General features: G+C 46.4%; 1 protein-coding gene across 2 annotated transcripts in view; it reads left to right on the top strand.

Annotated features, from left to right (window-relative positions):
• HK2 (hexokinase 2) overlaps positions 1–13053 on the top strand; it is a 62407-nt gene extending 49354 nt beyond the window's left edge. For both annotated transcript variants that reach the window (XM_058683574.1, XM_058683575.1), the window contains exons 11-18: positions 539–687; positions 919–1038; positions 4560–4655; positions 5110–5209; positions 5307–5490; positions 6744–6899; positions 8140–8373; positions 10743–13053. In XM_058683574.1, the coding sequence (XP_058539557.1) occupies positions 539–687; positions 919–1038; positions 4560–4655; positions 5110–5209; positions 5307–5490; positions 6744–6899; positions 8140–8373; positions 10743–10887 (1184 nt within the window). In that variant the 3' untranslated portion in view covers positions 10888–13053. The remainder of the gene's footprint in view (positions 1–538; positions 688–918; positions 1039–4559; positions 4656–5109; positions 5210–5306; positions 5491–6743; positions 6900–8139; positions 8374–10742) is intronic.
• The last annotated feature ends 460 nt before the right edge of the window (positions 13054–13513 follow it).

The following is a 13513-nucleotide window of genomic DNA, read 5'->3' as shown; positions in this document are numbered from 1 at the left end:
CGAGTGACTCAGCCTAGGTCAGCCAGGTCTCCCTCCTCCATCAGAGGGAAATGCAGTGCCTCTTTCTCATGGCTGCCTGAGGGCTGCGTGAGGAGTATGTTTGAGGCACGTAGCACCTTATGATTGCCCAACAAAGGAGGGTTTTCTCATGTGAAAAGATTTCCCTTCAATTTCCTTTAAAGAGTTGAACTCTGCTATTTTTTACTCTATTCTAGAAGCTAACATAAGGTGGCCTTTGATTTAGCACAAATGACAAGTTTAGATATTTTTGAGTATACTGTATCACAATTTCTGGTTTCCTGCAGAGCTCATTGTGACCTCTGGGACCCACCTGAACTCATCTGAGGACTGCTAAGGAGACAGCATGGCTCTGGCCCTCAGGGGTCTTACTTTTCTTTCCTGTTAGGTGGAGCACACAGTCCATCATCCCTGAGGGTGTTGAGGGGCTGCCAGGAGAGCTCCCCATTAGGGGAAAGTGCTTTAGACTGTCACCCTCTGCTGTGCCCCAGTGCATCATCTTCCCGGGTTTATTTTGCAGAGAAAGGTGACTTCCTGGCCTTGGACCTTGGGGGTACCAATTTCCGGGTCCTGCTGGTGCGTGTGAGGAATGGGAAGAGGCGCGGAGTGGAGATGCACAACAAGATCTACTCTATCCCACAGGAGGTCATGCATGGCACAGGGGATGAGGTGAGTCAAGGTGGCTTCTGGGAGGGGACCCCAGCAGACATTCACTTCTCACCCTGGAGGACAGTGCTTTCTCTGCTCAGCCATGGTCCCAGGGAAGGCTAGGTGGGCCAGGGCCCTGGCCTTGTCTTCACTCATGTTAGTGCCTGAGCTTGCATTTCTCCTGAGAGGAGCTGCTGGGGGCAGCCTGCCCTGGCCAGGGCCCCTCCCTCAGAGCCTGTCTTCTCCCTGCAGCTCTTTGACCACATCGTCCAGTGCATCGCCGACTTCCTTGAGTACATGGGCATGAAGGGCGTGTCCCTGCCTCTGGGTTTCACCTTCTCCTTCCCCTGCCAGCAGAACAGCCTGGATGAGGTAACCGCCTTCCCAGAGGGCTTGCCTGTGGGCTTTATGGACTCTCCACCAGCCAGAGTTTGTAGTGGGGCAGAAAGTTGAGCTGAGAGGAGGAAAAGAAGGGCATGAGTAAGCAGTTATGATGAGGGGCCTGTTGATGGGAATGATTCAGTTGGAACTGGTAGAGGTAAAGTAGGTAAGAATCTTAGGGATGATGATGATGCTAACCAAATATTAGCAACGAACATTTTTAAAGTACTATCTGCCAGGCACTGTGCTAGGCTGCCTATGTGCATTATCTTACTTAACGCTCACAGCAACTGTGTAAGATAGGTGTTCATATGCTCATTTTGCAGAAAGGAAAACAAAATCTATAGAGATGCCAAGTATTTTGCTTCAGATCAGAAGGCTTGGGAATAGCCAAGACAAGATTTGAATTCTGGTTTCCCGATACCCAAAGCCATGTTTTCAGTGATGCTCACCTGTCCCTGAGGCCTGTTTTGGGCTTGGGGCATTTTCATTAATCTTCTGTTGTTTAGATGCTCTGGTGCTTCTCTAGTCTTAGCTTTGCTTTTCATTCTCTTTCAACTTGCCACGCAGGAATGAAGCAGGTGGGCAAAGAGCTGGTGCTCTCACATATCCCGGACATGGTGTGTTGAGAATGTAGGAGAGCTGAGTAGGTCATGCTTGGGCTTATTCTGCATTGATTATCAGCATATTAGATGTTAGAATACTGTTGTCTAAGCAGTTGTTCCTCTGTCTCCATTGGTCTTCTAGAAGCTCACATGCGTGTTTACAACTGGTCAGTATGTGGTAGACAGAGTGGCCAGGGTACAAAAGGCATGATTCCTACTTGAGGTGCTTACAAACAAACTGTGATGTAAGCAAGCTCAGGAAGGCATGAGCTGCTGTTTGGAACGTGGTACTGATGGGGTTCTGAGGCCCTGAGGATGCGCAGTGTGATATTACCCGAGCACATACCTGGAAGGCATGAAAAATACTTGGATCATCTTCCAAGTCCAAAGCATGAGTTGATGGGGAAGAAAGGCAGGCAGGCCTGGCAGTGTGGAGGAGGGCATGTAGGTGGGAAATGTCACAGGTGTAGAGAGGTTGGTCCAGTAGGGAAGAAAGGCCAGCATTTCCCACAGGATCCCTGGAATAGCAACCCTCCTGTTGCTCAGCTGAGTTTTGTAAATGCTTCCTCCTCCTCCCCTCTGAGTTAAATTCATGTGCACCAGTACAGTGAAAGTTTTAGGATGTCGTGCAATAAAAACCCTTACCTAATCCAGTATTTCCCAACATGTGTCACCATTTGTCCAGTGTTAAGGGTACAGTGTTGCTTTTCACTTTTCTGTTCCTTTCCAGTTTTATTGAGATATTAACATGCACACTGTATAAGTTTAAGGTGTACAGCACAGTGATTTGACTTACATATGTTGTGAAATGATCACCACAAATAAGTTTACATCTGTCATCTCCTACAGATACAAAAAAAGAAAAAGAATAAAAGTGGTTCGTTTTCCTTGTGATGAGAACTCTTAGGATCTACTCTTAACTTTCTAATATACCCTATGGCAGTGCTTGCTGTTGCCATCATGATGTTCATTCCATCCTGAGTACTCACTTACCCTGTCACTGGAAGCTTATACCAATTCCCTCTCCCCAGTTTTTCTGATTCCTTTGTCTTTTCACATTATGTTTCTCAGTGTCAATGCACCGGGTTTTCAAAGGCTACTCCATTTACATCAATTTACCAAAGGGAATTACCAAACGTGCAGAAAAATATTTACATGTTTCTTAATGAAACATTGCTTATTATAATGAAAACATTAGAAACTAACCCAATTGTTCAACAGTTGGGAAATAGTTAATAAGTTCTGAGCCATTCACTGCCGGGTATCAGCAACGAATGTTTTTGGAAGAAATTTCAATGATGTGGGAAAAAACTGGTGGTAAGACTAACAAAAATGTTTTTAAGAAAAAGATAATCTCTATAGTATAGAAACCCACAAAAAATACCTTCATCATCAGAAGATGAGAACATAGGACTCCAGTGTGTTTGCTTCTAGGATTTTCCTGCTGAAATATTTTTAAATAGACATGCCTTACTTTTCATGCCAGCATGTATCTATCTTTAAGAGTTTATCAGGTAACCCAACAACATATTCACTGTTTCTACCTGCATGGTAAGATTCCAGGTCATTGTGTTAGATTTCATTCTTTATGTTCTAAGTTTCTGTAGGGAGTATGTGTTCCGTCTAGCACTGTGAAAATTAAGAGCAGATCAAACAGGCTGCGTTCTCTCTGTTGTTCAATCGGTCTGTGAGCCGGGATCTGCTCTGGTAAGATTGTCTTATTGAGTGGAAAATCAGCAGGTGCTGAGGCCCAGAAGCCCCAAGCTGCCTTGACCACCTCGTGGCCCTGGGCAAGTCTCCCCAGCTTCACGGGCCTCTCTGCGTGTCTTATTATTAAGGACCACCTGAAATAATGTTATTTGATCATTCTGTAAACTTGAAAGTGCTAAATATAAAATTTCATTAGAGATGTGAAACTAATTTGTAGGCAAGACAGCTAGAGATGAGCACACAGTTGTTTGGATGTAGGTATGTAAGCCAAGACACTGCTGGGATCATGTCTTATTTTTCCAAATCTCCTGGGATCTGAACACAGCGTGACACATCCAGGTTGACTTGTGACTCTAAACTCCTGGGCCATGAAATGCCAAGCAGGGGTGAGGCTGAGCAAGGCCTGGAGAAACCATGAAAGAGGGTGGGTAGTGAGCACACAGTCCATTTATGGATTCTGGCCTTGCAGGGAGGTGGCCCAATAGTTCTTGATGCTGTTTTCCGATGGGTTCCAGCAGCAAAGAGGAAACCAGGGGACAATAACCGAAACACTTCTCCCACATGTAAAATCTCCATGTGTGTATTCCCCAGGGGGCCCTGTGACACGGCAGACGGCCACATTAAAGACGAGTGGCTTATGGGTGACTCTGAAGAGCCTAGAGTGCTTCCCTCACTGGGATGACGTGAAGCCTAGCTGTCACCCAACTGTCGCCCAAGCAAGGCACTTGTTCACACCATCCTGGAATTTGACAATGAAGAGACAGACTCTGACCCTTCTGATGTGAATATAGGACAGGGCAGAGCAAACTGCTTTTCCCAGCAAAAGAAACACTTGTATAGAACTTAGCTCCCTGCAGGGACAGTGATGTGGTACTTAGGGGCCCATGGAGTCAGCTGGCCTGGGGGTGAGTCCCGCTCCTCTCCCCTAAGCTTCAGGCCTTGGGCAAGTTACTCCAGAGCCACAGTTACCTAGAAAATGGGCACAATAATGATAACTATGTCACCAGTTTGCTGTGAGGATTAAACAATGGAACACACGCATAGGGGGTATGCAATCATTTGTGGGAGGGATGATTGGTCATTAAAGGGAATCTGTACTACCTGGTGAGGTTGAGAACGAGAGGCATAGCCGGGCCCCGGGAATGACACAGGAACCCTCCTCTGCTGTCCTCATCTGTGCTCTTATGTGACTTTTAGAGCATCCTCCTCAAGTGGACTAAAGGCTTCAAGGCATCGGGCTGCGAGGGAGAGGATGTGGTCACCCTGCTGAAGGAAGCCATTCACCGGCGAGAGGTGGGAGAGGCGTGCCACGAGGCCCAGAATGACCCGTGTTCGGAAAGTGGGGAAGTGTTGGGTGTGGTTGCGTGGGTTAGGGGGAGAATTAGCGTGGTCCTTCGGTGGTGACCGAGTGTCCGCTGCGTGTCGAGCCCTGCTCTTGGCACTGGGGATTCAGGAATGACCACAACAAACTCTGGTACTATAAACAAACCCGTGAGCTAATGTCAGGTGCCTTAGAGCTGTGAAGAGACATGAAGTCAGGTGAGGACAGAGTGAGTGGGCTGGAGAAGGGCACTCCTAAATAGCACAACCGGGAAAGGTCTCTGAGGAGGTGACATTTGAACAAAAAGTGAGAATGAGCCAGGCTGTATCAAATACACTTTCTATACATATCAGTCTCCCTTGCAAGGGTCTGAAAGAACATGTTGTGGTTCTTTGGTGGACTGGGGATCTGCTTTTGCCCTCTTAGGAGTTTGACCTGGATGTGGTCGCCGTGGTGAATGACACAGTTGGGACGATGATGACCTGTGGCTATGAAGACCCTCACTGTGAAATCGGCCTCATTGTTGGTAAAGCCCCAGCAGTCCTTCCTGCGCTGTGACCCATGGCCTCAGACGGGTGTGGGGACGGTGCAGAGTGAGGCCCTGACGCGTTTGTGATTGGCAGGCACGGGCAGCAACGCCTGCTACATGGAGGAGATGCGGAACGTGGAGCTGGTGGAAGGGGAGGAGGGCCGGATGTGTGTCAACATGGAGTGGGGGGCCTTCGGGGACAACGGGTGCCTGGACGACTTCCGCACGGAATTTGATGTGGCTGTGGATGAGCTTTCTCTCAACCCTGGCAAACAGAGGTAGTTACCCCAGTGCCTGCGAGTCCTGGTACATGTACCCCAACTGCACTGTAGCAAGTGGTCAGATCCTCTGCAACAGCAAGTCCCAGGACACCTGTTTCTGAGACATCAATAGAAGAAATTTCCTTGGCAAGGGTTTTCAAATAACATCTGGGAAGTACTACCGCTTGGACTATGACACCTTCAAAATCCAGTTGGGAAAACAAGAGTTGTGTTTTGAGGAGCATTTCTTAAAGGGAACTGGTGACACAGGTTTTAGAAGGATGAAAAGATGTAAAGGGGACACTGAGGAACACAGAGCTAGGAAATGTCAGAGGCAGCCTTCCTACCACTGCCTGTGAGAACAGGAAGGGATGGTGTTAAAACCTAGGTCTGGGACTGTGAGGAAAGACAGTTGAGTCATCTGCTGATAGTAGGGTAAAGAAGCTGGTGTAACAGAGAGGAACAGGAAGCAAACAGGAGTCTCTTCCTCCTCCTCATCCATTCATTATGTAGCATCCTCTATAGTCAGGACTGGACAAGGGCCAGCCCTAGCCTCACAAAGCATGATGGGGAGGTGCTCTGAGCTGCGAGCACACTTCCCATTGGGGAGATGTTGTGTGTAGTGTTTCCTAATTGGATTAATCAGGGACCATAGTTCTGCAGAATATACTTTGGTCAAGAGTACAAGTCACAGACGAAAATGCCTCTAGGGGCCAGATAAGTGTCATTAATGAAAGAAAGGGTGGGACAAGATGGAGTGGGGATGGGGGTCTTGGTTGCAACTGGGGGCCTCAGCTTTTTTAAAGGCACTATTGAGGGCCAAAAGGCCCTCAAGCCACCGAGCTGTCACATCAGTTCTGGTGGCCAAGACCGGGCTTCTCCAGTTGGCACTCAAGTAAAGTGATAATGATTAGTTTGGAGAGAAAACATGCTGAATGTCTGATGAAGTTAAGGATTAAGACTCAGCATCCTGCCGTTTTCTTGGAGATGGGGTTTGAGTGTGTTTTCCTTCTTGGAATTGGGAGTAAGCACCAGAAGGGAGATGAGCCCAGAAGATGGAGATGATCCCAGGGAACCCCATGGGCCTCAGGCACTGTAGTCAGTTTTGCCGAAGGCTGTGGGTCAATGTATGCAGATACCAGGAATCCTGCCCAAGTGAATCAAATAGCACTTCCTTTCCCACCAGGGGGAACCTGCATGCCCTCTACTTTCTAATGTGCTGGGCATCTCACCTTCCTGCTTAACCTCCATGCACATTATCTGCATTGCAGGTTTGAGAAAATGATCAGTGGCATGTATTTGGGCGAGATTGTCCGTAACATCCTCATCGATTTCACCAAGCGTGGGCTGCTCTTCCGTGGCCGCATCTCAGAACGACTCAAGACAAGAGGAATCTTTGAAACTAAGTTCCTGTCTCAGATTGAGAGGTGAGAATTTAGGGCCCGAGGAAGGGTGGGACCGTATCCTCCTTCTCATGGACAGACAAGCTGAAGGATTTCCGTAGCTCAAGTAAGGTCGGGGCACGGCTTACATAAAGGTCAGTTTAGTAGCAAACACATTTGTTGTCTATAGTGTTTATTTAAAGTTATGGATAGTTGGCATTTTAAGGGCAAATATATAACATTCTCATGAAAAATCCTGCTGAGCTGGCACAAGGCACCCCCCCCACCCCCCATGCAAAGTAATGTGGGTGGGTTTTAGATCAACTATCAAAGGTAGAAGGATACCTGCTCATAGGATATAAACTGGAATGCACAAAGGAAACTAGCCTATTAAAGTGCTTGCACCTGGCGGGAGGGTGCTTCTTAACTGCTGCTGTGGTAATAAGGCAGCCAGGATCGAGTGAAGATTGGCATGCCAGGCAATGGCAATGCAGAAGAAATCAGGCCATGTGGTGGCTCATTAAAGCAAAACCCCCCTCCTCCAGTCTAATGGGAGCAAAGACTGTTCCAAATTACCATAGTGAATTTCGGAGCCCTTTAATAATTAATGCTATGCATTACTGTCAGGTGTATGGGAAAACAGGAACTGGATGACTGGCATGAGTGGGGCTCCAGGACATCTGCACCAGTGAATAGAAAGAATATGTTCTAGTGTGCATGTCTGTCTGTGTGCAGGAAGCTGATTCCAGGGTTCTAAAACAGCTCCCTTTATATAATATTTATTTTTTTACCATTGTATTTACATTTGTTTCCTGAGCCGCGAGTAGTTATCAGACCACCCCGGGTGGGGGAGCAGAGACAGAACAGGGTCTCTGCTGGCAGGTGATGCTTGTCCTGCTGACCTGTGAACAGCAATAAGAAAATGGATAAGAAAGCTGAAAATGCCAACTACAGGCATTGTCACTGTCTTTATTCTTTCCAAATGAGTAGAATACATAGATGGTGAATTTCCTTTTTTCTTGAGTGCCAGTTGTATGGTAGCAGTGCCCTGCCTCGCCTGGGCAAACTGGAATAGGAGCCCGTTTCTTTACGTTCCCGTCACACTCAGGTGGGCTCTGTGTGGTCCAGTGGGATGAGCATGGGTTCCTGAACTGAGTTCAAGAACAGGATCCACCTCTCAGGGAGCTCCTACGTGACCAGTCCCCTGGAGTGGTGGGTGGGCCACCAGCCCCTGGTGTATGTGACTGACCACTCCCTGTCTGTCCCCTTCCCCCCACCCCCCCAGTGACTGCCTAGCCCTGCTGCAGGTCCGCGCCATCCTGCACCACCTGGGGCTCGAGAGCACCTGTGACGACAGCATCATCGTCAAAGAGGTGTGCACGGTGGTGGCACGGCGGGCGGCCCAGCTCTGTGGTGCGGGCATGGCCGCCGTGGTGGACAAAATACGAGAAAACCGTGGGCTGGACACCCTCAAAGTGACAGTAGGCGTGGATGGGACCCTCTACAAGCTACATCCTCAGTGAGTGCCTGACCTCCACTCTCCTTGTCCAGCTTTCTTTCTCCATCTGTTCTTTCCTTGCTTTTTCCTTCCTTCCTTTCTCTTCTTAGTTTATAGCAAAGCACCTGACATTCCAAATGAGTGTCTATAATATATATGCTTTACTTTAAAGGTTAAGAACCAGAAGTAGGTCTGTGTTTTACCACCCAGCTTGGAAGACTCAGGCGCTACGCCCCTGTCCCCTGCCAGGGAAGGTACTCTGGTGACTTAGTCCCTTGCTTCCTTTCCCTGCTTATCTGTGTATGCATCGCTATGGTTCCATTTTACTTAATTTTGAGCCTGCCATAAGGGGAGTCCTATGGCATCTCCTCTTTTGTGACTGGCTTTCTGCACACAGCATTTATAGCTTTGAGACGCATCCACATGGAAGAATGCAATTGCAGTTCATTAATTTTCAGGGCTGCATAGCATACCTTTGAATGAGTATACTATAGTTTACTGTTCTGCTAATGGATATTGGGTTATTTCTAGATTTTGTCTGTTACAAACACTGCTCCTGTGAACATTCTAGGAAATGTAGGGGAACTCTGGAGCGAGATATTTTCTGCAGTTTGGTGTGGGGGCTGGTAGATTATAGCCATGACTGTTTTTGTAAACATGAGCCATGCCCACTCATGTATATGTTGTCTCTGGCTGCTTTCACTCTACAATGGCAGAGTAGTTGCCACAAAGCTGAAAGTGGATCTACTGTCTTGCCCTTAAATTTTTTTTTTTTTTTTTTTAGAGAGAGAGAGAGAGAGCGTGCACAATCATAGCATGGGGGAGGGGCAGAAGGAGAGAGAGAGAATCTCAAAACAGGCTCCGCACTCAGTGCAGAGCTCTTGGCAGGGTTCGATCTCAGGACCCTGGGATCACGACCTGAGCTGAAATCAAGAGTCTGGATGTTCAACTGACTGAGCTACCCAGCCTCCCCTGTCTGGCCCTTTTTATAAAGCGTGTCCTTCAAACTTCCCCAATGTGGAAGCACTGAATTTTCTTTTCTTTCTATACTTTTTCTTGTTTCTCCATCTCTCTTCTTCTCTCATCAGCCATTGTTCCTCTCCCTTCTTCACTCATTTGCATTTGTTTTGAATGAATCATTTTTAATTTAGGAAGTACCCCAATCCCTTCCCCCCGCCCCTCCCCCCTACAAGTTTTTCAGCTCAAAGTTAAAAGAACAGAGCTGTTACCCTGGTCTGGGCAGTAGGTGAGGCAGAGTGAGGAAAGAGAGACTCCTCTATTGAAATGTTGCCTGCTCGCAGCATGACTGTTTCTCGAGGAGTTGAGAGACTTGCCCAGAGTTTACACAGATAGTTAAAAGAGGGAAACTTGAGAAGTCGCAAGTCCCTTGTCTTGATGGTCAATGTCACTGAAGAGTAGGAATCTTGGTCCCAGAGGAGAGTTGGGAGGGGGACAGAAGCCAAGCCACTGGCACTGAGGCTTGCTTCATAGATGAGGAGGCCTTCCTGACCCTGCTATGTTGGGGTACATGGTGACCATCTCTTTCTCTAGTCCCATATTGAAAGGCTCTGTGATCACCGTAATGGGCCTACAGCCACCCATGAACCTGCTCCTTTTATCTTTAGTGGCGTTTTGGATTAGATGTGGATCTGATGTGAGTCCATACCCCTGGAAAATGAAGTTTCAAGTGCATGGGGCTTTATCTTCCAGAATTTAGGGACAAGATATGCCCTTCTGCAGGGTATACTTGTGATGCCTATGACTGTTGAATTCTCTTCCACTGATTACTTTTTTTTTTAATTTAAGTTTATTTTTATTTATTGTTTTTTAATTTTTTAATTTTATTTTTTATTTTTAAAAATTTACATCCAAATTAGCATATAAAATCTTTTTAATGTTTATTTTTTGAAGGAGGGAGAGAGACAGTATGTGAGCGGGGGAGGGGCAGAGAGAGAGACACACACACAGAATTCAAAGCAGGCTCCAGGCTCTGAGCTGTCAGCACGGAGCCCGATGCGGGGCTTGAGCTCACGAACCGCGAAATCATGACCTGAGCCGAAGTCGGATACTTAACCGACTGAGCCACCCAGGCGCCCCTGATTACTTTCAAGAACACAGCTTCCAGAATCTCCGATGATTGTCTTACAAGGATCTCTGCTCCCCACTTGCCTGCTATGACATAGAATTTGGGCATGTTGCCAGCCTTCACAAGCCTTGGTTTTCAGATACACGATACAGAGTGTTTAATACATAGTAGCTGTCGTCCTCTTGGTCATCTTAATAATTCTTGGGTTTCCAGCATAACTTCTTAGGGTCTCATCTCTGAGGACACAAATCAATCATGACTAAGGAAGTTTTTTTTTCCTGTGTCTTCCTCCCCACGTTTACAGCTTTGCCAAAGTCATGCATGAGACGGTGAAAGACCTGGCTCCGAAATGTGATGTGTCCTTCCTGGAGTCAGAGGATGGCAGCGGGAAGGGGGCGGCTCTCATCACTGCTGTGGCCTGCCGCATCCGTGAGGCTGGACAGCGATAGAGTCCCTGAAATTGGAAGGGACTTCCTGGAGTTCCCTCTCTTACCTCCTTTAAATTATAAGATGTCATCCCCTGTGTCAGAGACAGACCCCTTGGGTTTTCTTTGGCAGAGGAAGACCTGTCGGACTGGGTGTTGTCTCTGTGTGTACTCACTGCAGAGTTCAGAGCCCAAGACTTAGCCCTCCTGAGATAAATAGGTTTTGAAGTAAGGACTTGTGCATACTTGTCACAACTCTTCCTATTGGTTCTCTGAATACTTAAGAAGGCAAATTTTAACCTTTAGTAATCCCCCTGGCCAAATTCCATGTCCCTGTATAATCTCACAGAATGGGGACACTAATGAAAAGATACGGTTGCTTCACCATGGACCCTGAACGTGACATTTCTAGGTAAAGAGCATTCCCCAGTATGGAGGTGGATGTCGTTTCTGCTCTGAGATCTGTGGGGATCTCCAATAACTTGAGCCTGATCCTCCACAGGCAGAAGTGGCGGGGTGGGAGAAGAGGCAGCGATGGAGGGAAATCCATGGATAGCCATATGACGGCCCCTCTTTAACCTCACTTTTCAAGCCTGATGGGTTCCAGCGATGCTCTTCCTGGAATTAAAGCATCCCGAATCTGAGCAAGCAAAATCAAAGCCATGAGTTGACACATCCTGCAAGTGGGCTTGTCATATCTCCCTGTGGGTTCCTGAGTCATCCGTGAGCAATGGACCTTTGGGGGGATGGGGAGACTTTTTTGGTCTGTTTTTAAAATTTTTCCTGCAGAAGTGGAAACAACCCTACTTTCATTTTAATTTATGTTTGAAATTTATTTACTTCATGAAGTACATCTACTCCTTTATCTTGACACTGTATGTAACGATGGGCTGTATGTAATGTATTTATATGTCAATTTGTTACGTGTATAAATACACAGGGTGTCTTCAGACTTGGCCTCTGTAGTAGATGAGCGTAATTTCAGGACGGAAGGTGAAGATACTGACAGGTTACTAGAAATACCTCATTCGCCTGCGGGAAGAGAAGGGAAGCCTCTTCAAGGTGAGTGAATGGCCAAGTAGCTCCTTCCCGGCTCCTTTTTAACTTGCAGACTCAGAAACGTGGAAGGCAGGGAACAGTGAGGGAAGCTGGGTCTATGGACTAAAAAAAACCATAGCGACTGGCTGCTCTGTCTAGACCTTCCTGGGGCAATATTACCCAGGCTCTTAACCAAAGGAAACAGGAATCATTTCAGACAGACTCACTGCTTAGGAATTATCATTCTGAGGGCAGTCAGTAGTATTTTTTAAGCTCTCCAAGAAGATAAAGGAAGCCACCAAAAACATTAAAAAAAAAAAATCTGTTAATAGCAAACCAAAACTGAACAATGAAACAATCAAACAAAGAAAACCTCAGGGACAACACTTTTGGTGGATTTGTGCCCTCCTAGCAAAATCGGTTTGTTTCATAAATGTTTTATGAGAAGCATCGTCCAAGGGCTTCTCTAGGCTGAGCTGTTTTTATACACAGTATTTATTTCAAACTGTTGGTGCGGTTGGGGGGAGTGGGGTGGCATAAAATCTTATATACTCTTACTTTTCAGGAGTGCAGTTAATTCTGAGTCCAAAAGCCCATTTCTTCCCTAAAATATGCACCCACACACACACTGCAACTACATGGTAAAGAGGGAATGGCCCCATAACACTATTGAGTAGGAATCAAGGATGAAAACAAGGAAGGAAAGACACGACTCAGTAGCACCCAGTTTTTGCACATCTCTCACACTTGTACTGAGAACAATGTTTAAGTTTGTGTATCACTAAAGAATGCCCAAGAAGTAGAGATGATTTTTAACTTTTAAACTTGAAAATTAGGCACTGTGTATGAAATTGCACCTTTTTTAAAGGTAGTGCTGTGTGTGTGGCCATTACACATGTGTTGTTGGTTTCCAAAAAGGAATGCTGGAATATGCATTTTGAATGTTTGTGTTCCCACAGTTAGGTGACAGTTCCTTGCTGATGCTGCTTTGCCTGATGTAAATATGGTGAATCTCAATCTTTGACCGGGATGTGTTGAATCTCAAATTATTGAGCACTCAGTCTAGTAAAGATGTTGTCATGTATAATAAGGAACTAGTTGAATTAACTATGTGATGTTAACTATTAATAAATTTTAACATTTTTCAAAATATTCAGTGTGTGATTCCTGAGAATTTTGAAGAATGTACTCATCTTTTGAGCATATGAGGATGTTCTAACTGGTGTGAGTAATTAATGAGTATCTTGATTTTGACTGTATGTGCTTGCTTGACAGGCATGTGGCCAAGACTTGGTCTTGACCCCAGATATTTCTCTTCTCAGAAACTCTGTTCCAATGTAACTGGAAGATAGATGACCTTTCCTAGGCCGTTTTTGAGCCTGTAACTTTCAAGCATCGGTGAAGAACCATGACTGGTGCAGCAGAATACTGTTTAGGGAGTTTGGCCGAGATATTAGCAGAGCCTTCAGGGGCCTGTGGCTGGTCTCTGTAGGCATGTGATTCACATTCAGGATATAAAGCCCTTACTTACGTGAACATCTAAAAAACATGCGCGTCCATTCTCTCCTTACCTTTCCTCTCTCTCCAATAAACAAAATACAGACCTGGGCAA

Source organism: Neofelis nebulosa, chromosome 9, assembly GCF_028018385.1.
Source record: "Neofelis nebulosa isolate mNeoNeb1 chromosome 9, mNeoNeb1.pri, whole genome shotgun sequence".
Classification (NCBI taxonomy): domain Eukaryota; kingdom Metazoa; phylum Chordata; class Mammalia; order Carnivora; family Felidae; genus Neofelis; species Neofelis nebulosa.
The sequence above is the reverse complement of the archived record's forward strand: the minus strand, read 5'-3'. Positions and strand labels throughout refer to the sequence as shown.